Here is a 22,200-nt window from a genome sequence, read left to right as displayed (position 1 = left end):
AATATTTATATCTGGTGTGCATCTCAATTTCTATAGTTAAGTCAGTTTCTATTCATTTCAAAAGGCAACAATATTGTTTTCTATACCACTGTTTTTCTGTCATCAGCAGTGAATGTGACAATTCAAAATGCATCCCAGAAGTTAAGTCTTATCTACCAACACATGTACCTCTGCCAGCCTCACTCTCAGGCTTGCTGTAGAACAAGAACTAGCTTGATGAACTCTTAAAAAGAACAGTTTCTTTCAGCTGCTCTGTTAATGTCAATTTCTGCCACGTTCCATCCCTAGATATAAACAGTCTGAACTCCACCTGGACCATAGGGATGTAGATACAACCAACAACTGAAGGCCAATAGTGCTGCAGGCCTTCAGTTAATTTTTGTATTTGGAAAACAGGATGCACTGCAAATGAATAATAATTCAATGTGAGCCTAATTCAGTATCAATAAGGCTATTTCCTTCTTCAGAACAATGGCTGGCATTTTCTATCCCCAACAGGCAATCATTTGTTAGCAATGGCATGTCCCCAGAATGCCACAGAACATTTCACAACTGCTTTGCACATAAAATCAATCATTTTCCATGCCCAGTTGTCCCACCACTGGCTCTCCCAACTGGTGCTCTTCAAGCCCTTCACTCAGTCTGGTTTTTATTGTATGCTTTCTCAGTGTTTTCTTGACAAACAAATGAGAGGCCAGAAACACCAGCATTAGACAAGGAGGGATCTGAACTTTGTTCAGTATAGAAGCCTTGACTATTACAGCTTGAGAGACCTCTTCTAACTCTCTAGTGCCTGAACAGTTGAGTGTGGGAATTAAAAATGTCACAGGAAAGACATCTGGGCCCAAAGAATTATATTCCACAGTAGGATTTCCATCCAGCCCATCTTTAAAAACTCCAATGATAAACAACTCATGCCATCCTTGGGCACCATATGTCAGAAAATCAGTATAGTGTTAGAATGTATAACTTTCCTAGTGTCAAGCCCACATAATCCCTGTGAAGAATAAACCAATCTAGAAGACACAGAAGGTGCTGAAGATCAGGTTCATTTCACAAAATATTGAGTTACCAAGAGAGAAAACCTAGAGCCACCCTCAGCTCAGAAAGGATGCAACAGATTTTCTTCTGGACCAGAACAAGACCAGTGCCTCTGACAGATGTGTGGACACCATATACATGAACTGTGATTCTGATCTACAAATCACTGTTTGGAAGCTCCTTCCCATACACAGCATATTCAGAGTCAGGGCTGTTCACCAAACTAGCAAATGCTGCAGTCAGCAGACTTCACACTGGAACCTGTATCCTATCTCCCAGATCGTTTTCTCTAGTGGTAGTTAGTGTCATAATTCATTTTTATCTAAATGCTAGCAGACTATGAGCCTATTTTTCACCAAGTTTTCTCTCAAGTTATTATCTAGGATCCAAAACTACCTCCCTGTTCTCTTCAGAGCGACTGCTTGCTGCTGAAACATCTACCCCATGCATGAAACTTCTTTATCACCTCTGATGTTTACTGTTCTTAATTTTCAAATCTTCCAGCAACTTCTCCAGCAGCTAATTAAAAACCTATTGTTGGCATTAACATTATCCCTTAGCAAGGAAAGTTCCCCAAGCAGGTTAGTCTCATTTTGAGAAACTCAACTTGGGTACCACTGAGGCTGCAAGTCTGCAACACACCAGAGTGTTTTCATTCTAACTTGTCAAATAAGCTGCACTTGTAGCCAATGCTAGCATACATTTCAGCTCAAAACACTGCTGATGATTAATCATCCCAGTTTGCTCTCACCTTCTAGGTTTTGGTCCTTTTATATTAGCTTTCTATGACTAATCTTCCAGAACATATCCACTTGTAAAAATATCTATGGAACTAGCAAATGTAAAAGCAACAGGTATAAAAGTGCATTTTGACAAAGCAGTTTGAGTACTTATGCCAGCAATCTCTGCCTAATAGCTTCTGACAGGATGCAGTATAAGAGAAAGGAGATCTCATATGAATAATGATTCCAGTAAAAGCCAGCCAAATCACCCTGACAGATTTTGAGTGTTTACACATTCAGCAGACCAAAAGCTATTTACACCAGTTGCCATGCTTCCACTCATTTAGCCCACAATTCAAATGAGTTACAACCCTTTAGATATATATTTTAAAATAAACTAATAGCACAGTGGCACAGTGAGCAGACCAAGAGAGAAGAAAATAAAGGTCACTAAGACACAAGGGCAGCAAAAGAGCAAGTGGGCTCTAGTGGTTACAAATGTCCCCTTAAATTTCCTGCATATCCATCCAAACCAGAGAGATGCTGAAATGCATGGTGATCTTTGCTCTGAAAGGAGAACCATCCACACATTGTCTGTAGCTTATCCCCACAAAACTATGACAAGTCAGCAAACCTCGAATAGCTCAAGAACTCAAAGAAAAGGAATAAAAGCGGATTTGTGGTAAGTTGGCAGGAGGAAAAATAAGAAGCAAACTGTTCAGATTAAAAGCGTGAGATGTCTTTTTCTTTTGCCAAGTGAACTGAGTCCATACTTAGAGGACAAATTTTTATGCATAAGCCCTCCAGAGCTCAAGTCTGCCTCCTTTTTATCCACTCTTGGATTTAAAATGGCATCACTTCAGATTTGCACCAGTGTTAGGGACAATGGGATCAGGCCAGTTCAGTTTCAGTTGAACATAAACCAGCTCTGATAACTTCAAGGAAACTGAACATAACAACAATCAGATATCCACGAAGAAGGAATTTAGTGTTGCTTTTTCTTGTTCATGTCCTGGAGACAGTCTCAGCTGTGTGCAGAATGTGTTGTGCCAGAGTGATGAGGATCTTGGGAAGCTTGTAGCAGCCACCTGCACCTCAAAAGCCCAGGGACACACAGTCCTTGGGTGATTCCTGCCTCAAAAACAACACACCCCAAGAAATTCTGCCATCTGCTGGGAGGGAAGAGCAAGCCAGAAAACTGGGGGGTGGGAGGCAGAAATTTTCCTCCCAACAGGTAATTTATTCTTGGCTATGTCCAACACAGCTCCCTTAATGTAGCCTCCTCTCCTCACCTCAGCACATCAAGTGCTAAAATAAACAGGAGATTTTGTTCCTCTGCAACAATTCCACAACTGGCAGCACAATCCAGATGCCAAGCAGCAATAAGCCCAACTCAAATGTTCTGTTAAAAACCTCACTCTCCCAAAGATAACAAAGATGGATTTTGCACTTTCCACCATTCCTGCTTACAGATGCACCAACAGGGGCAAACACCACAGCTAATTCCATGTAGCCAGGAGAGAAACCCAGGCCATGCACATGCTCTGCAAAGGAGCTGCAGCCACACTGGTGCAAGTGCCACCCTGGTCTGACACAGCCCTACACCACCAGAGATCAGACCTCAAACACAGCACAGCCACACCATCCCAACGCTGCACCTGAACTAACAAACTCTGCCTCTCAGCACAGAAAATGAAGCTGACCCTGAGAGCTTGCCCAAAGAACTGCCCCATTTCAGATTCCAAATCTGGCTTGGCTTTCCTACACCGTACTCTGCTATGCTCTGGCTGGAGAAATATCATGACCAGAACAGAGTTTTGCCCCAAAATGATAAAAACAGTAGTCTAGGACAGAGTCCAAGCATCCCAGTTCTGTTAATCTAAAATATTTATATACTCAGCTGCTGGCACAATCCTTCACCACTTTTGCCTGTTTCACACACAATGGCTGATACACCAGCTTTACACCCATGCATGGTCTTGAACACCAGAAAAATTGCAGGTGAACATGATGTGCTAACTGACCTTGGCACCTGAGCTACTGGGCTACAAGGGCTTGCACACATTTTTCTCCAGGAGAGAAATCAACACTTGGATCCTCTCTTCGGGAGCATGGAAGGAATTTTCAAAAATATTCAATACTGGCCTCCTCCTGAAGTCAACTCCCTGCAATTTCAGTAGAAGCAGCAGGGCAAAGCAAGAGTTATGAAACCTTATGTTAAATCCTTTCTGGGATTTTCCCAGAAAATACTGGGTAATAAAACAAAAATTTCCTCTTTTATCTGTTCTCACTTTAACTCTCTCCTCTCTGTCTAGCACAGATAGGGACTGGGAGGTAGGCAGAACAATAAGTTCTAATTTAGAACGAAGTGAATCCTTCTGAACACAAACTGTTGCTTTCCTTGAGCACCATTCCTGTCCTATTCAGCCTTTTCTCTCCAGTCACTACAGAGATGTTCCATCAAAGAGCACAACTCGCACTCATTGTGACTGATCACTCCCTGATTCAGGTTAAATCAAAGCCAGCTGTTTTAGAGGGCAGGCAGCTAAGAAGTTAAACAAAATAATAATAAAAAATGCAATCTAGAACCTACATAGATAGGAAATCTACTCTTGTGGTTCAAATAAATAACTCTAAGGTATTTAAGCCTCACGCACAGAAAACAATTTTGTAACTTTTTAAGTCATCCTCTTGCATTGTTGTTCTGCCCTAATAACTCTGAAATGTGCTACTCATCTCTCCCAGTTAAATATCCTGTTTCACAAGCCCACTCCTAGATATCTGAAACTGCACAGCATTTCTATCTAGCTTTAGGCATCTAGCATTCCAAAGAATTAATATTTAAACTTATTATAAAGGAATGGGGATTGCGTTAAGCATGTAGCATTTAGCAAAACATTCATACCAATAAACTGCTGTGTTGCTTGTCTGAAGCACATTTATCATCCTTTAAACTCAAAAGAAAGATTATGCTCCAAAACTGACACATGTATCTATTTTCCTTTTAATACAACCAAGACTTAGATAGGATTAGAGAGTGGAAGCTATCAAATTTCGATTTTAACAATACACTTAAAATTATATTATCTTTCTTTGCCTAGGGGATTGTTGACTTCAGTATTTAAGTAACTTAACCATAGCAAATTGTGAAAAAGCAGTGAATCACAATACTTATTTTAAATAATCCTAGACCCTCTACCCCTTCTAGGGAAGGGCCTCATGTTAACATTTTTATACATATTACTGCTCTTATATCTCTTGATTATAAATAAATGAGTAAAGAAACTCTAACCTGTTGCAAGACATCACTAATTGGTATTTTTCCTCTTATATTAGCCTTTGATTTACACCTCACATACATTCTCCCAAGCCAGCACATATAATTTATTTACAGCACTGGAAGGCAGGCAAAATACATCATCTACTGCTATACAACCTTCTACAAGGTATTAAAATACCAGGCCCCTGGAGACACACTTCATATAGTTCAGCAAGTTCCAAAATAAACCAAACCACCAACCCCCTAAGCACTTAAAACAACAATGGACATCTGTATTAAAAAGTTAGTTTTTTACTGTATTAGATGATGTCGCCTTAGTGTCATTTCTCCCTCTGGCTAATATGCAAACAACGTGTAAGAATGAATTTGTTTTCTCCTCATTGTAAAACAACTAACAACTCTACAGCTCTCACAAAGCCCTCTTATCACACGTATAAATGCCAGAATTAAGTGCAGTTTATGACGTTTTGCACTCATTTAACCTTTAGAATAAATTTGGTGCTGTAAATTCAGTCACAGTGCTCCTTACCAATCCATTCGAAGGATAATCACCTATACATCCAAACATAATGACAGAGAAGTCAAACATAATTATTAAAGCAAAACAGTTGCTTTAAATGAAAAGATCTTAAGCACTTTGAGTTGACCGAGATCAACTTTGTAATGCTCAAAATTAACCTAAAATATAGAATTTGGATCAATTTCCTACTGCAGCTCTGGCAATGTCTCATCTGTTTTACAAGCAGTCCGCTGTCTACAAATAATCATTAACAATCATTTCATATAGTCAAACTAATGACTGCAATAAAATTTAAAAAAAAAAGAAGTCCTTGTTCCAGGTAACCAATGAAGCACAGATTCTCAGAACAGCAAGTTCAGGTTCCAACCGAGATTTCACATGCAGGGTGCCAGAAATATAATAGGAGGGGAAGGAAAAAAGGGGAACTCTTTGCCTCTATTCTTCAAAGCCTGTGCAGAAAGGTATTGCCGGGCTAGTTTGCAGCGATGGTTATCTGAATAGAGGACCAGCCCTCGCTTTTCTTTGCACGCCCCATTTACAGGCAATAAAACGGCCCGAGTGGTTCTGGCTGGTCGTTGTGTGTCACCGAAACGCTGCCTGCTCCCGGCAGAAGATAACAGCTGTGCCATATTCCCAAACACATATTTTTGCTATTGTTTGCGCATTTGTGGCGAAAGATTACGCTGTACCACAGTCAGTGAGCGCTGCCCTTGCTTTGGAGCCCTGTATTCTGAGTTACAGCAATGTGCTGGGAAACAGCGCTGGGTGGCTGAGGGAAAAAAAAAAAAAAAAAAAAAAAAAAAAAAAAAAAAAAAAAAAAAAAAAAAAAAAAAAAAAGAGCAAACAAACCCCAGTCTAATAAAAGCCGTTTCAGGCACTGTGAAATGATTACTAGATTGCACGCCTGGTTCGAGCTTGTTGACATACAATGATTGAAATCTGGAGTGCAAAATGGAGTGGTTTACATCTATTTTCCCTCTCCAATTACCCTGCCATCAACATCTTCGACAGCTCTAAAAATCACTAAATAGCAGAATTTCTAGAATAATGGTAATTATGGTACTGAGCATGGAAATTATATTCACAGTACTACAGATTTCTCTCATAGTCCATACATTATTTCACATCCTAGCTTACACATGGATTTAATAGAAATTTGTTCTACAAGTTTACCCTGTACACAGGAAAAAGAACTTCTGTAATATTAGGATTGAAATACTGACCCATCTAAATTTAGTGGTGAGACTCCTACTGATATTAATGATTTAGGGTAAAATTTTGTAGTTCTTATTCAACAAAAAGCCAAACCACTTTACTGCGATGAAGCAGTGACTTTAAATTTAGCAGTTTCACTAAAAAGAATCTTGGAACCTTCCTAGAATATAATTTCAAATACAATAAGATCCTCAGCATACACTTAATAGTTTATGTATATACTGGGCTGAACTCCTAAGATGCAAATAATGTATTCAGTTATGTCAAAATGATAATTTAGAATGCTGTGTGTCAGAAAATTTGTAGTTGATTAAATTGTTCACAGGAACAGTAATGTACATACTTAACCCCTTGCAAGATGTGGACTTTTCTTACTATAAAAGAAGAAAGGGTATTTTTATTCTCACTCCACTTAGCCCAGTATATATTAACTTCCATTATTGTAACATTTTAAAGACAGAACAAGTGATTTATTTTTAACTTCTATTCCTTCAAACAAAACTCAAATCAGATAAAAAAATATTTCTTCCAATGATTACTTATTTCCTTGTTGAGAGTAATCTGACGTTATCTATTATTCCATATATTTCTACACAATATTAAAATAGATACATTTATTCTCTTGAGCTTTTCCAGCAGCTGTAGTTTTTTTTTCATTAAGAAGAAAAGAGTTTTTTCCTTTTACTTTACAAGTACTGAATGCCTTTATATGACTGGTTGATCATTAGATCTTCTGGTTTATATTTGCTAAATATTCTCCACTAACGATTCCTAAATTACAATGGATTTAATGATTAGATACAATTAAACCTCTTTTAAATTAATTCCATGAAAGTCTCATCTTCAAGTCAGTGACTGATTTTGCAACACAAAACATTAGAAGAACTTCCTTCAGCAGCAAGTAACTGAAAGTAATTTGCCTATTCAAGACAAGTAAGCATTATAGGCAGTTTAAGGGAGGAGAGGACAGTCACAATTTATTCCAAATGAATTTATGAACACATTCTCCAATTTGCAGTTTCTTCTCCTTTTTCCCCTTAAAAAACAAAGTTAGGCAGAAAAAAAAAAAAAAGACCATGAAATAAAAATATAGTTCTGTAGCTGCACATTCTGTCCAGACCAGCCGTTCAATTCCTTTTTGTAGCAGATCTCAGATGCAGCAAGAGTGAAAATAAGAAATAATTATTACTACAGCTCTACATAAAACAGAGTTTAGAGATCACCATAGCAGTGAACTTGTCCCTGTCTCCTTATCAGCTCACATAATATTTATCAGCTCTAGGCAGTCACACTTGTTCCAGTGAGATTATTCTGATGAACACAGATAAGGTATAAGAAAGAAAATGGTAACATCAGGCCCAAGACAAGTCAATTCACCTAATAAGGCACATAACCAAAGTACATGCTTTTGCTTAGAATCTCAACAGTATAAGCTGTTCCTTTAACAAGGACAGTCCTGATAACCAAGGAAATAGTCACAGGGGGATTAAATGGCAAGACCTACCCCTCCTTTTCAACAACAGAAGGAAATTAATACATTTCAATACATTGGTTGTATGTTTGCTGAAAGCAGCTACAGTTAACAACAAACAAAAAAAATCCAAGCCTGTTCTCCTTGTCTGAATAAAACATACTCTCAACAAGGAAACATCCAACTACTGCAACTTGACCAGCTTATTGTTTTGCCCACTGTAAGTTAATATCTGAAGTGGTTGCTGCAAAGGTCTGGGCCATTTGGATGATTTCCCAGTGGCACAGCTAACAGGATAAATCTCGTCATTTCTACTGAGTCATGAATTAGGTACACTGAACAAAACTGGAAAAGAATGAAAAGGAGAAGTGTTTCCTGGTAACAGCCATAATCAATGTCATTTAGAAACTGAGATATTTGGCATCTTTATAGATCACTCTTTTGTCACCACTAAAGCCTTCCCAAAAGCTTCTTCCCTGTAGACAATAAGTATTCTGCCCTGTGTTACAAATTCAACAACACAGAACCAAAGCCACAGAATCCCAGGAAAACACTGTGAAACGGACTTCATACCTTATGGTAGTTATTCTATGCCAAATGCCTCTGAAAAGCAGTTTCTGTATGCAAATACTCTGCCTTGTGACACACAGGGAAATCAATGACCAAGAAAAGCGTGGTGCCTATCACAGCCAGATACATCAGAAGGGGTTGGCTGAGTGAAAACTGGGTATTTATTTTAAACAGCTCCCAAACACAAAAAAAAATGAAGCACAATCCCAAAATACTGGTATTTTCAGCGAATGACCAACAGCTCCATCCTGAAAGGTTTAGACCCAAATTATCTGATTCCCAGAAATAATCCCCACCACAACCCCTCAAGTTTTTGTTTTGCTGTTCAGAAAGTCCAAAAGACTTGCTCAGGCACGGAAGCATTTTGCAGGATCATAACTAAAACACTGTGAAGCAGCAGAGTAACACCACAGAAGACATTACAACAGCAGGATACTTCTTCCCCATTGTGATTACTTCAAAGCTGCCCTTTTTATTAGTAGAGCAGTGTATCATTTTGATTCATTCTTTTTGGGAAAAAAAAAAAAAAAAGTACGATTTGTTTAGGGAAAAAAAACCTTACAGGCAACTATAAAAATCGGTTTTGCTCTTGCTAGAGAGCGTCTTTTACACTCTCTATTTGCAGCTTTCAACTGTGGATAAACCAAAACCAGGAGGCACATGCTGTAATCTAACCCAGGCTGCAGAGGGAATTAGTGGGTACATGGCACTCTGGGGCTGGAGAACAGGAGACACAGGGCACGACGGTCTGAAATCAAGCTGTCATCAGTTTCCTTCCCAAGACCTTCCACTGGGTAAATCTGAGTATTTCCCTCACTTCCACTTCTTAGCTTTATCTTGGTATATCACATCCACATGCAGCTATCCCAGTCCTTTATCTTGCTGAGAGAACCAGGGTTGGTGGGAGATGGTTTGCACTGCTCCTTCAAAGAGCAGCAGCTCTCCTGTCTGTGGCAGAGCCTGCTTGAGATACACTCTGATTTCTGAGCTGGAGCACAGTGAGCATTCCAAAATGCTCCAGTGGATATTAAAGCACCTGCTGACACCATCCAGGTCAGGAGCAGCACATCCTACCACTTTACATCAGACTCAGAACGTTACTTTAAATTTTACTTTCCCTAACTCCTCCTGAAAATATCTTCTTGGGGGAAAAAAAAAGGCAAAACCAAACCAAACAAAAACCCCCAACAAACAAACAACAGGAAGCAACCCAAAAAACTCAGTGGTGCCATCTTTGGAAAAATCCAACATTATCCAACAAACCCTCCTGCTCAGTCAAATGAACCCTATCCTGCCCGTGGACACCTCCTACTTACTCCCATGACTCAAATCACCCAAACACTGAAGCAACCACAAGGTAACACCCTGGACAGAAAACATACTAAATAAACAGCAACAAAATTTAAAACACTTTTTCTCACCCAGTGGTGAAAATGGGAAATTGATCAGTCAGGAAAGATGAACTAGGAACTTTCTCTCACCTACATCTACTGTAACAATCCCAAGTGAATGCAAAATTAAATTATTCCTATTTCCCTCTCTACACCCCTCCCTCTGCAACAGCAAGAGGGACATGCATGAAAAGAGGGCTAAATAGCTCAAAGGAAAAAATGTTTTAAAAGTGTTTCAACAGTTTGCCTGGACAGGGCAATGCATGGGCAGGATTTTAAGCTAATATGAACCCTGTCAAATGGCACCGTGGGGCCACAAGGGAGTAAAACATCCCCTGAGTCCCTAAAACAGGCAGCAGCTGCAGCAGTACAGTGGTAAAAGAGCTTGTAGGTCTCCCTTTACACTATTTGAATCCTCCTTCTCCCCCCTCCAAACAGGAGCCTGAGTAACAGACCTTCATTTCATTCCTGCCAAACATTAACAACCTTTTTTTTTAATCAGGAGAGAAGAATTGCAGCATTAACAAACAGAAAAATAAAAAAGGTAATTTATAACCTGCTGCTCCACTCTCTCTGTATTCAGTGGTGATGAACAAACACATCCTAGAGTCTGTAGGACAGACCTAGCAGAGATCGAGGTGTTCATTAACATAACTTCATGGCAATGAAAGGTGCCATCACCCTAGGTAACAAGCTCACAAAAGAAAATGTCACTAGTCCAAGGGCATGCAGCCTACTTTTAATTTTCAGAAGAATGGACGGAACTGGAAACAATCCCAGTGAGAACAGTCTTACACTGACAAGATAACTGCATGTACATATCTAAAATAGAGAATGGGAATTGACTGATAAGAAGAGAAAAAAGGGAATTACCTTTTAACATTGCAGAAAACATTGTCTTAATGTTAATAACCTTAGATGTAAGTCTCTGCAATCAACTTTGCAGCATAAGGAAATCCTCCAATTCCCTCTGAACCCATCCAGTGATACCTTAGAGGGATTATCTTAAAACTGAATTTTGATTAACAAATTTCAGCTGAGTTAATAAGTTCTAGCTGAAAAGTGTAATTAACAGATTTTTTAGTAGGCAACTCCTTACCCTACCTCAGTGCCACTTTTTTAACGATGGACAGCTGAAAAACAGGCATTTGTTAACTAGCAGAATTTGACCTTTTGGGCACCAGGAGCTTCCCAAGGATTCACCGCCTGAATCCAGCATTTGTAGCACTTCTTTGAAATACAAACTATAAAATCCAAGCAACCGTGGTGAAAGTGCTGAATAAGAACCGGGCATTTATTGTCAGCAACACCCCACGATTACTCTCTGGTGCGGGACAGACCAGCCCAATCTTCAGCACCAACCCCAAAACCTTCGAGACGCGACCGCATGAGCAGCACCCGCTCAGGACAACCAAAGAAGATGCTCTCAAGATATTTTAAATACTATTGAGAGACACTCAGCTTTATACTAGCAAAACACAGTCTGGTTTATCTTGTCCCTTCGAGGTACTCAGTAAAAAAAAAGGTTTTAAAGCTTGAAGTGAAATAAACAAGTTAGAAAACACATTGAAGAGTAAAAAGGGGGGAGAGAAGCTTGTTATGTTTTTATTTGTTTGGTGAATAGGTTTTTGGTGATGGTGGTGTTCTATTCATGCATTTTCAAACTCACCCTTCACGCTTTGATGTTTCTGCTGCTGGAAATAATCTTTCGAGCCTCTAGCGCATCGCAGCTCCTGCGCCCGGGGCAGAATCGGAATCCTCTCGAATATGCTGGGTCGTTTGGGGATGAAATCTAGCAGAGGTGCTGACATTTCAGGTGGGCTCTGCTGAGGCTCCGTGTGGTCACTGCTGTTGCTGACAGATACTTTAAAGGACATCTGAGGATTCAAGTGAGCTTTAGCAGCGCCGGGACGAGTCACCCGCGGCAGATCCTTCTGGGGCGCTCCCTGGCATTTGTCGGTCACCTCGAGGCGGGCGCTGTTTTTCTGAGCCGCGGCGAGCTCGCAGTGCATGTCTTGCGGCGGCTGCCGGGGCCAGTGTCCTGCAGCGAGCGGCACACGGGCTGTCAGCGCGGGACCCGCCGCCGCAGCCCCGTGCCCTCCGTCCCGCCTGAGCCCCGCGCCGCCACCGGCCGGTAACGGCCGCGCGTGGGGCGGCGCAGCCCGCAAACCTCAGCCCGCTGCCCGCTGCCCCCGCCCGCTGGCTCACACACACCGCCCGCAGCGCTCGGACCCCAGCGGCGGCTCCTCCGTAAGGGACGGGACGGCCGGTGCCGCGCGTCGGCTGCGCTCCCTCTCCAGGCAACACTGCCGGGCTGCTCGGAGCCGCTCCCGGGAAGGCGAGCGCGGCCGGGAGGGGCGGGAAGGGGGCCCGGCACACGGGCGGGTTGTTTGGAGGCCGGTGCCTTTCAGCTGAGGCATCCGAACAGCGGCAGCCCCGGCAACCACGGACGCGGTGGCAAAGCGGGTTCACCACCGCCGGGCTCGCCGCGGTCCCCGAGGAAGGGAGGGAGGGGGGACAGCCCGGCCGGGCGCGGTGACAGCCGCGCCCCCGCGCTCCTACCTGGGAGGGGCCGCCCGGGGGGACGCGCTGCCCGCCGGTGCCGCCGCCGCGCCGGGCGCACGGGCTCAGCCCCGCTCCCCCGCCGCAGGGCCGGCTGCCAGAGCGCAGGCGGCCCGGGCCATTACCCTGGCGCGGCGGCGGGGCCGGTCGGGGCGGGCAGGGGGAGGGCTGTGCCGCCGGGGCCGCCCCTCGGGGTTTGGCAGCGGGGTTCGGCCGCGGGCCGGTCCGGCTGTGCATCGCGGAGCGCGGCAGGGGGGTCGCGGATACCCCGTGTTTGCGGGGCCAGTGGGAGGGTCAGCCTGTGGATAGGTGCGCCCCTGGTCCGCACCTTCGCGGTGCCGCCCGGTGGGGAGATCCCTGCATTGCCCACTTGCCTCCCTAGAGGTCCATGATTTTCCCTCCCGCGGCCCCGCTGCCCTGGTCCGTTTCCCTTTGCCCGGGGTCGCCGAGGATCCTGGTGCCTGTCCCCGGGCAATCTGCTCAGGCGTGCGGCTGCCCCGGCACCGCACACCCACAACCCGCCCCTGAACAGCTGGCAGTGCCCTATAAACGACTCGTGTGCGAAAGCCACAGCCACTGCAGCATGTCACAGAGGAGCAGCAGGAGAGAGCAAAGCCTTGCCAGGGACAGGGGCTGGGAAGCAGGAGATGTGGTACAACCTGGCCAAGACATCTCTGGTGATGCATTCAGTGCTTCAGTCGATGGGCGTGCATCGTTCTCTGCCTGCCCTGCAGGTGCAGGAGCTGGCCCGTGCCCACAGAGCCAATTAAGCTAGCTCAGAGCAAGCACCACAGCGCAGTGACATTTGCACTGGCTCCTCCTGGGCCAGCGTGGGTCTGGAAGCAATCTAGTTGGGTTTATTAGCTTGGGCCTGATTCCAAGCAAATGCAGGCTGAGCCACAATGTGCAGCTTTGCACCAGAGAGCTGTACCAGCCCACGTTTCTCTGGCTCAGGGATGTCTGCACCCTCCTGCCCTACATGCTGCCGTCAGCACAGGTGCAGCACAGCAGGTCTGTAACACCAGGACAGAGCCAAGATAGGAGAGACTCGGAGTCAGCCCTGATTTACATGGGTGTAAATCAGGCAGACAGCTGGCTGGAAATCCTACTTGTTCACAGTAAACCTAAAAGAGAGACTTGAGAGATTTAGCACAAGGAGGAGGGACAGCTACTGAACTGGCGTCTTGCTACGCCCCTCCTGAGGAGCGTCCCGCAGCGAGACAAGAGATCTTCATCTTCTTGTAGCACAGATGCTGCACAGTGCCTCACTCACAGTTTCATCCAACCCCTAATAACATCTGCCACGCTGCAGTGTGCAGAGTACAGGAATGATCAGGACAGCAGGGCATGACTTTTTCTTGGCAAATGCTGTGAATGTTGTGGATTTAGTGGGAGGGAAGCAACTCTCAATAAAAGATACAAGATCTTGAGATAGAACAAGTAGTTCTGGGAGAAGCAGTACTATTGACTTTCATTTGCAATGCCTCTCCTCATTCCTGCCCAGCATGGATGACCTGAGGTCTACCAAGCAAGGAACTTGCCAGTCTTTCCCCTCAATAATGGCAGTTAAAGGGTCATTTTCTTCTGTAAGACCATGCTTTAAATTGCTAGAAGTTAATAGCTATCTGTCAAATGTAGTTGAAAACTGGTAAATGTCCTGTGAATATCTTAATGAGAAACAAGAAGCTACAAAAAGGGAGAACATCCTCACCTTACCTCTATGGGAAACAAAACTGAGTATCAACTAGCTGACACAAATACTGAATTGGAATGGTGATATCCTGGGGATTTATGAAAACAAAGTAAAAATTTTCAGTGTACTTTATCACACCACCTCCTAGTGCTCTGCTAACCTGTGCCCCCATCCCCCAGTCCTGTCCATCCATGGAGCCCTCAGGACCAAGCTGTTCTTTTTCTTTGATTTGGGAATGCTAAAAGCACCTGGCAGTACTACCACAAGCAGTAATTATTTAAGACAGAAATACACCGTGGCAACAGCCTAAACCTCAGCTGACATGAAGAGACAGTAAAATTTACTGAGGGAAATATTATTCCAGAACGCAGTATAACCAGAGAAATCCCACTGCTTCCAGTGCAGGAAATAAACAGCATTTAGGTGGATTCTGAACGTGGGCTCATTTTGTGCAAATCATTACAACTATATTGATACATGCTGCCCAAATATCTAAAAGAGAGTTTCCTAGAAAGCAGGGAGTTTTGGATATACTGTGTGCCTTGCTGGAGGAGAATTTCTTTTGTGGTTAGGGATTTTCCCGCAGCAAGCGGGGAGAAGCTGGTTAAGCCTCATCACTGCATCCTGTACCTGAGGTCGTGTGTGTCCTGCTCTGAACCGCTGCTGCTTTCTTTGTATCGCCAATATCCAGAAGTTTCTGCAAAACACCGGCAGGTGCCGCCAGTGGCTCAGCAATGGCCCAGGGCTGGGCTGTTCGTGGGCAGGAGCCGGCACGGTGCCCCTTCCTTGGGCTGGGCATCCTCTAAAAGCCAGGAAAGGCTGAAACACACCCCAGCTCCAACAGCACAGAGGGTAAAGCCCCTCACACCGAGATGAATTTCTCATCATGTCACAGAAATACAGACTCACAGCTCAACCTGCAGGTCCCCATATTCTTCCTGCAGGAAATGAGGCTCAGAGGACTCAAATCTGCACGGACAGTGCTGTTTCCTCAGATTCCAGTAAGGCATTTGGTAGCTGCCCTGTCTTTAGTGGGACTGTGCAGCTGGGGATGCCCAGCCTTGGTCCTGAGCAAGAGAAACAGGCTGGATATTATCTTCCAGACCTGTCTGACAGAGACTTGATTGCTAGAGCTGTTCTAAAGCAATGACTTGGCCCCTCTGGAGTGTCCAGTGCTGGGAGAAACACATACTCCAAGAATAGCAAGAGTTAAATAGTCCCTTTTCTCTCCCTACTGAATCAGAAGACACTTCATGTGTTTTGGTTCTGGAACAAAGGCCAAGCAAGTGCAATCGTGGCTGCTGAGTCTATTCCATGCCCTGGGTCACCACGACTTTGCTGCATGCACGAGCTGTACAGCACACATTGATTCACCCAATGTTGTCACTACATCTATGAGCTAGATGGGTGTCTCCCTCCTTGTGTCCTTGTGAAAACCAGTCATTGGCCTCTCTCCCCCCATGACAGCAACATTCTGCCCTTAGGAAAATGAGGGGGAAAGATTTCTCTCTGTTAGCCTTCTTGTTCAACATCCCTGGTTGCCAAGGGCTGTGGTCATTGGTCATGGTGTGGCCCACACTTGGGCCATTTTGCTCTTGTCTCTCTTAATGATGTCACCATCAGCAAAGCCAAGCTTTCAGACAGCCATCTTCAGTCCCTGCTTCATTCTGAGTCACCTATGAAAGGTGGGGTTGCAATTTGGTATAAAAAACATCCAGAGGAATGAAATTGCTTGCCTGAATATCCTCTCACTAGGTCAAGAGGGTAGGACAGAGGTGCTAAGTAATTAGAGACTTGCCTATCTGCCTATTTGCTCCTAGCTGGTAAAAAGAGAAAACAAGTCTAAGGCTAGCTTGAGCCAGAGTAAAATTGCACCAGTAAGGAGAACAAGTTTTAAGAAGTTTGATACATTTTCCCTGCTGACACTGCCATGACAATGTTTTCAGGCCTACAGGTGCTTTTGCAGACACTCAACAACCTCTTTGCTCTGAAGAGTCCCCACGCTCACAGCTGCACAGGCAGAGGCACAGTCTCCTGCCTGGAGAGCTGGATACACAGGAGAGATCATCTGCTACAGGAGGGGGAAAAGAACACTCCACTTCACCAAATGCAGCCTCCAAAGCTCTTTACCTTTGTCAGGAAGGGATGGCTGTAACCAGCCACCATCACAAACCAGATCTTTGAGAAACTTGGAGCAGCTGAAAGCTCCAGTTCCCCAAGCAGTTCTGTGGGAGGAGAGGAATGAAGCAGAACGGATACAGGTAAGGTGAGCTGTGCAGAGCAAACAAGCAGAGGTGAAGTATTAATCTCTAGTTCACATATTGAAATCATCTATTCCAGCAGGCAACAAAACGAGATTTTAAAAGGACACAATTGAAATGGTGAGAACTTTGTGTAACTGCTGCAGTGCAGACAGAGGTGGGAGGTGTTACCATAAGCATTCTCTTAATAGTGGGCAAAAGAAGCTCTCTGGTGGGAGGATAATAAACTTTATTATAAATAACCTGGTTGCAAAGGAGCTGTCAATTTACACACAGCAGTTTATTTACAAAGGCATGCCAAGTCCAGACTTGTTTTTGTTTTAATTTACTGCATCACAGATAGCAAAAGAGAAACAACCAAACAAAAACTGAGCCAAAGGGATTGTCTCTGTGATTATGCTCGTTTCTTAGAGATTGCCCATATCCCTTTAAGGCAGCACAAAGCCCTTCTTCATAGTGGTTTGAAAACGACCTCCTAAATTAAGGCAGCAGGGTCAAACTGACCACACATTATCTAGTGATGGACTCAGCTATTGCCTCATAACTTACAGAATTGTTTATAGTTCTTGTAGTTAGAAAAAAGAAATTCCTCAGATCACACTGACATCTTTACAAACCTCTTTACAATCGCATATTTTGGGAAAATCGCATGGTAATCTTGACTCCACCTTTGTCTTGCAGAAATTGCAAGAAACAACTACCATCTCCAAAAAACACTGTAACACTACAGATCCCTCCTGCCCCCAGTTATTTGGCAGATAATTCCTGTGAACTTTGAGGAAAACATTTCTAAAGAAGGGCCCACCCAGGCTCCATTCAAGATGTGTTTTTTTACACCTGCAGCTAGTTTCCTCAAACATTGATCTGTACTATTTCTCTGCATCCATAAAGAGACCCATCTCTCACACCACGTATACACAACACAAGTAGTAAAATAAACTTCAGTCATAAACAAACAAACAAACAAAACCCTATCAGAACAGGACAGCTTAAGAATGTTCAGCTTGTAAAATCCAGTCCTTGGCACTGGATCATGCCAGGACTAGAATTGCTGGTACAAACTTGACTCATGCCTACTCTAAATGAGTTACAGAACTGGAATTATAACATGACCCCCAGTTATTTTGCCTGGGGTTCCATATATTGAATGCACTGGAGACAGTGATTGCTGAATGAGCTGCTAGTCACTCTTCTTTCTGTTTTCTCTTCATTGGCACAGTGGTCTGGGCCACACAGTTGAATGTATTTACTGAACACCAGCCAAGCTCTGTGCAGAATACAGAATTATTCATTTACTCCAGGGTATTTCTTTGGTGTCCATCACTGCAGCCTATTGATTTGGACACAAACATTTTGTTATCAGCACTGGAGGTGAGGGAGGGTGGAGTTAAGCTAAATCCCATTTTACAACAGGAGCCCAGAAGCCAAAATCTTCTGTTTGAATGCTAAACTTTGACAAAGATTGACTGCTTCCCTCACCCTTCACTCCAGGTTATTTAGCATTTTCCATCATTGTCTATGGCAAAACTCATTTCCAGTTCCATCAGTTAAATTCAGCCCTTGGTGTCCCAAACAGAACATGCAGAATCTGGGAGACTTGCAAACTGGCCACCTGTGAAGAGCTGAAGTGCTGCACAAGATCTCTATGCAAAGCACAAAGAAGACAAACCCATTTTCCCCTGGTAGTTTTCAGCTTGCACTACTTACAAGAGTGGATTTTCTCTTCCTAAAAGGCACCATGGTTGCTAGAAAAGCTTTCCCAGATCTGATTGCTATTATGTGTAAAGAAAAAAGCCCCTCAGTACCCAACTCTGAGATGCAGCCATGCTCAGCCCAAAACTTTTACCATCCCTGGCACGGCCTGCAGCCTGGACCTGCTCTGAGCAGTGACCTCTGTCAGGGAACACAGTGCCTTACCCAGAGCTACTGCCCCATCTCCCTGCTCCTCTGAGCTTGCCACAGTCTGTCTCTTGAGCTAAAACTTCACCACTGGAACTTGCTTAGCAAGAGCAGAGAATGATGCTCACACATAATCCTCAACAATCTTTGACTTGCAGGCAGTTACAGATTTCCATTCCTAATTCCTGCAAAATTCTTCATGTCATACATTTTCAAACAAGATGCTGTTATATACAACAGCCCACCTCAGCCCTGTGTTTTAGGAATCAGATTTAAAAGTGGATATATTCAAGAAGTGAAAGGCAAAGCCTGTGATTTTTTAGTTTTGTGTTTTGGGCAGGGGGTAGAAGGAACTCACAGTACACTCAGCACTGCCTCCTTTGATGATTACATGAGTACATATATGTGGCTTAGACCAGTTTTTTTCTGAAATTCTTACTGTAGGAACTGACTCTTTAGAGGGATAGAAAAAGAAACTAAATAGGAAATTCCTGTGCCATCACAGCATTTATCTGTCAAATCAGCTTGCATATCCCACAGGGAACTATTCCCACTTGAATTTGTTTTGTTCTCATTGCAGGCTCCAGAGATCCCCTGTTCATCTGTCTCCTGACTGACTAGCTCTACTGTAGTCCAAAGATTCTTTTTAAGGACAGAAAGGTGAGATCTTCTCTATGTTGGTTTTTTTTTTTTTTTCTGAAACCTGAGCACGGTGCAGGTTTTGCTCTCTCAGACACAAGGGAACTGGGCTGTTTGTTTATTCTTTTGTGCAAAGCCAATCTGCCAGATGCAAATCTCTACCATGAGTCTGCAGCAAAGGAAAGCAATGTTCTACATCCCCTTACAACACAAGAGCTTGGCAAACCACATTCTAGGCATGTCCACAGCACCCAAATGCATTTAATCCACACAGCAAATACATTAACAAAGTACTGGTGATGGACAACAAAGACCATAGAGAGAGGAGGGTGTGGGGATAGTGGGGAGGATTCTCAACTGGCAGTGTAGTGTCTGTGACAATTTCACACAGACTTCCACTGTTTTATTGCATCTTTGGGGAGAGGTGGTGATGGGAGCGTGGCTGCCATCAGTGTGTGGATCCCTGCAGCTACAACACACCTGCTTGAACAGGGAAAGCACTGCGAGCTGCATTCATCCCACAGGGAAAGGACCAGCACTGGACGTGGCAAAGCACCTGCACAGCCAAGGGTGCTCCTGAAACCACTTGCTATGGATTCCATACTTCCACCCACCCCCCAGGGCATCAGGCCCTCTCCAGGCAGAGCTGGGGGAGGCCTGGCAAGCACAGAGCCACAGACTGCAGCACTTGCCTGAACTGACCAGGTAGCAGAACATGGATGAGCGAGAGCTGGCGCTTCCCCGGCTGCCCTGGAGAGCGCGGTGGGAGGTGGGGAGATGGCTGCTGCAGGCCTCAGGACACCCAGCACAGCACACACAATGCAGCCTCTGTTCAGAGCAGGCAGCTACAGAATCGAAACCACTTCACTTCAAGGGCCATTCAGGCCTGGAGCCACGACTGGCACTGGGACAATTCTCCAGAGCTCCCGTGGAGGGAGCGAGTCCTGCCCTCCTCCCGTGGATACTGCAGTGTGCAGCAGCTTCCAGGACCAGGGCTCTGCATTTGTCCACCCACACTCTGAATTCTCAAAGCTGTATCTCAGACAATGAAGCAAGATAGACTTTTCTCAGATTTATAATTGATTGCTCAAGAGCTTAAGCCTCTATTTCATTACTCCACTGTAACAGCAATGTGTATCTGAACCATCAACCCCGTACCTCTCCACAGTGGATTTTATTTCAGGTACTCTTGACTGCAGCTCACCTGTGGGAGAGGCAGGTTGTTCACAAGGTTACCAGAATGCTGTTCCACCTGTGCATGCAGCAGGCAATCCAGCAACAAGAAGCAGCTCAGCTTTGAGATGATTAAACAGAGGAAAAACATCAGGCTTGAGGGATCCAGTTTAGTTGCAGTACACAGAAACCAACTGTAAAAAGGCTTTATTTTTTTCCTCAGTACCCAGAATGCAGAATTGAATTCAGGAGACTCTTCCCCTACCTCACAGAGGCTTCACAGACTGATTCTTTTTATGTTAAGACAAAAGTATACAAAAGGACTCAAAAATCACCACCATTTGCCAGGGGAATAGAATTATTCCCAAAGCCAAAACCAGAGTAAGATGTTATCAGCTACTCAACTTCAAAGAGCACCCAACACACACTTTATATTCTTGTACACTGTGATTCACAAACATGAGATACTGTTAAAGATGCACTTTTAAGTTAAGGCTTTAAAAAAAAAAAAAATCTTCAGCTCTAAGTATTTGAGCTGTTAAAGAAACCACAAAGCAATCAGCTTTTGAAAGCTCTTTGGTCATAGGGAGAATGCCATGAATCACACACACATTAGCAGATTTCTGCTGCAAGTGCAAGGACCTCAACCACTTTGCCATCAAAGAGTCATGTACATTTAAGGCTGTTGTTCACAACTCTAACACTTAATTAGAACTTGCAGTTTGTGGCTGTGGGAGTGTTGCAGAAAATAGCACAGCAATAAAAAAAAAAATAAAAATCCTGCACCTGTTCAAATGTGTGAAAAGTTTATTTGAAACTTTCATCTGCAGTATTTGGGTTACCAGAGGTACCAGCTAAAGCACCATTTAACTCCAGGTGCAGATTGCAATGCCAAAAAAAAGCAAATTAAATTATTTAGTAAGTCAGGCAGGCAAGAGGCTTCTACCTGAGGTAGAATTCAAGTGTGGGGAAGCTCCAGCTTAACCTTTACACCTGTGAAAGGCTATCTATCACCTAATTGTGTTTGCTATGGGCATCTCAATACAAAATCTGCATGACTCTCACTTCCACTACCAAATCTAACATCTGCAGTGTCTGCATTATAAAAAAATTACCTCTCAGTACTGAAGAAAGCAATATGCAGGTCTCACTGGAGAGTCAAGGGTTTCTCTTCTACCCAAACCCTAAAGACACCCTATTACTACACAGCTATATCACACCAACATAACTAACACCATGGCCATCCTCAAATCTTGAGTCCTCTGTTAAAAAAACAAAGAACAACAAAACAAAAACCATAGGATTAACAGCACTGAAGGAAAATGATTGTTTTGTTTCCCCTTATCAAACTAAATTCCTTTGCAAGACCATTTAGCTTACTGTTCTCATCTTCATACTCCACACATTTTCCAGTATAGACATCAGAGTAACTGGAGACTGTTTAAAAATGGAGTAGTTAATTTTCAAACTATTTAGGCAGGTTTCCAGATAAAAAGCTTTTCAAAAGTAGTATTTTTTCTCCAGAATCTACCAATAATGTATATAATTTTGAAAACTTTGTATGTGCTGCAAACATCCTTCCTACCCCCTGAACAGAAAGCTGTTGATCTAAACTTTAATTCTCAGTATCATTACTTGTGAGCTTTACTAAATGCAGAACTGTTTCTTGTATGTTTCTGTATAGATCAGAGCTTGGTTTGCTAAGTCACCTTAAAGACAAAATCAGAGCTGCTCACTTTCCAGGCAGTTTTTGTGTGCTAATA

The 22,200-nt window shown here is 43.6% G+C and overlaps 1 protein-coding gene across 1 annotated transcript in view; it reads right to left on the bottom strand.

Moving 5' to 3' along the window:
• Positions 1-22,200, bottom strand: part of GLIS1 (GLIS family zinc finger 1) — a 182,887-nt gene that overhangs the window by 160,351 nt on the left and 336 nt on the right. The window contains exons 2-3 of the mRNA XM_079313555.1: positions 16,570-16,690; positions 11,880-12,234 (exon numbers count right to left, since the gene is read on the bottom strand). Coding sequence (XP_079169681.1) covers positions 11,880-12,234; positions 16,570-16,690 — 476 coding nt within the window. The remainder of the gene's footprint in view (positions 1-11,879; positions 12,235-16,569; positions 16,691-22,200) is intronic.

The sequence above is a fragment of the Erithacus rubecula genome (genome assembly GCF_903797595.1).
Source record: "Erithacus rubecula genome assembly, chromosome: 10".
Lineage (NCBI taxonomy): Eukaryota > Metazoa > Chordata > Aves > Passeriformes > Muscicapidae > Erithacus > Erithacus rubecula.
Note: the sequence above shows the minus strand (reverse complement) of the source record. Positions and strands in the feature narration are given on the sequence as shown.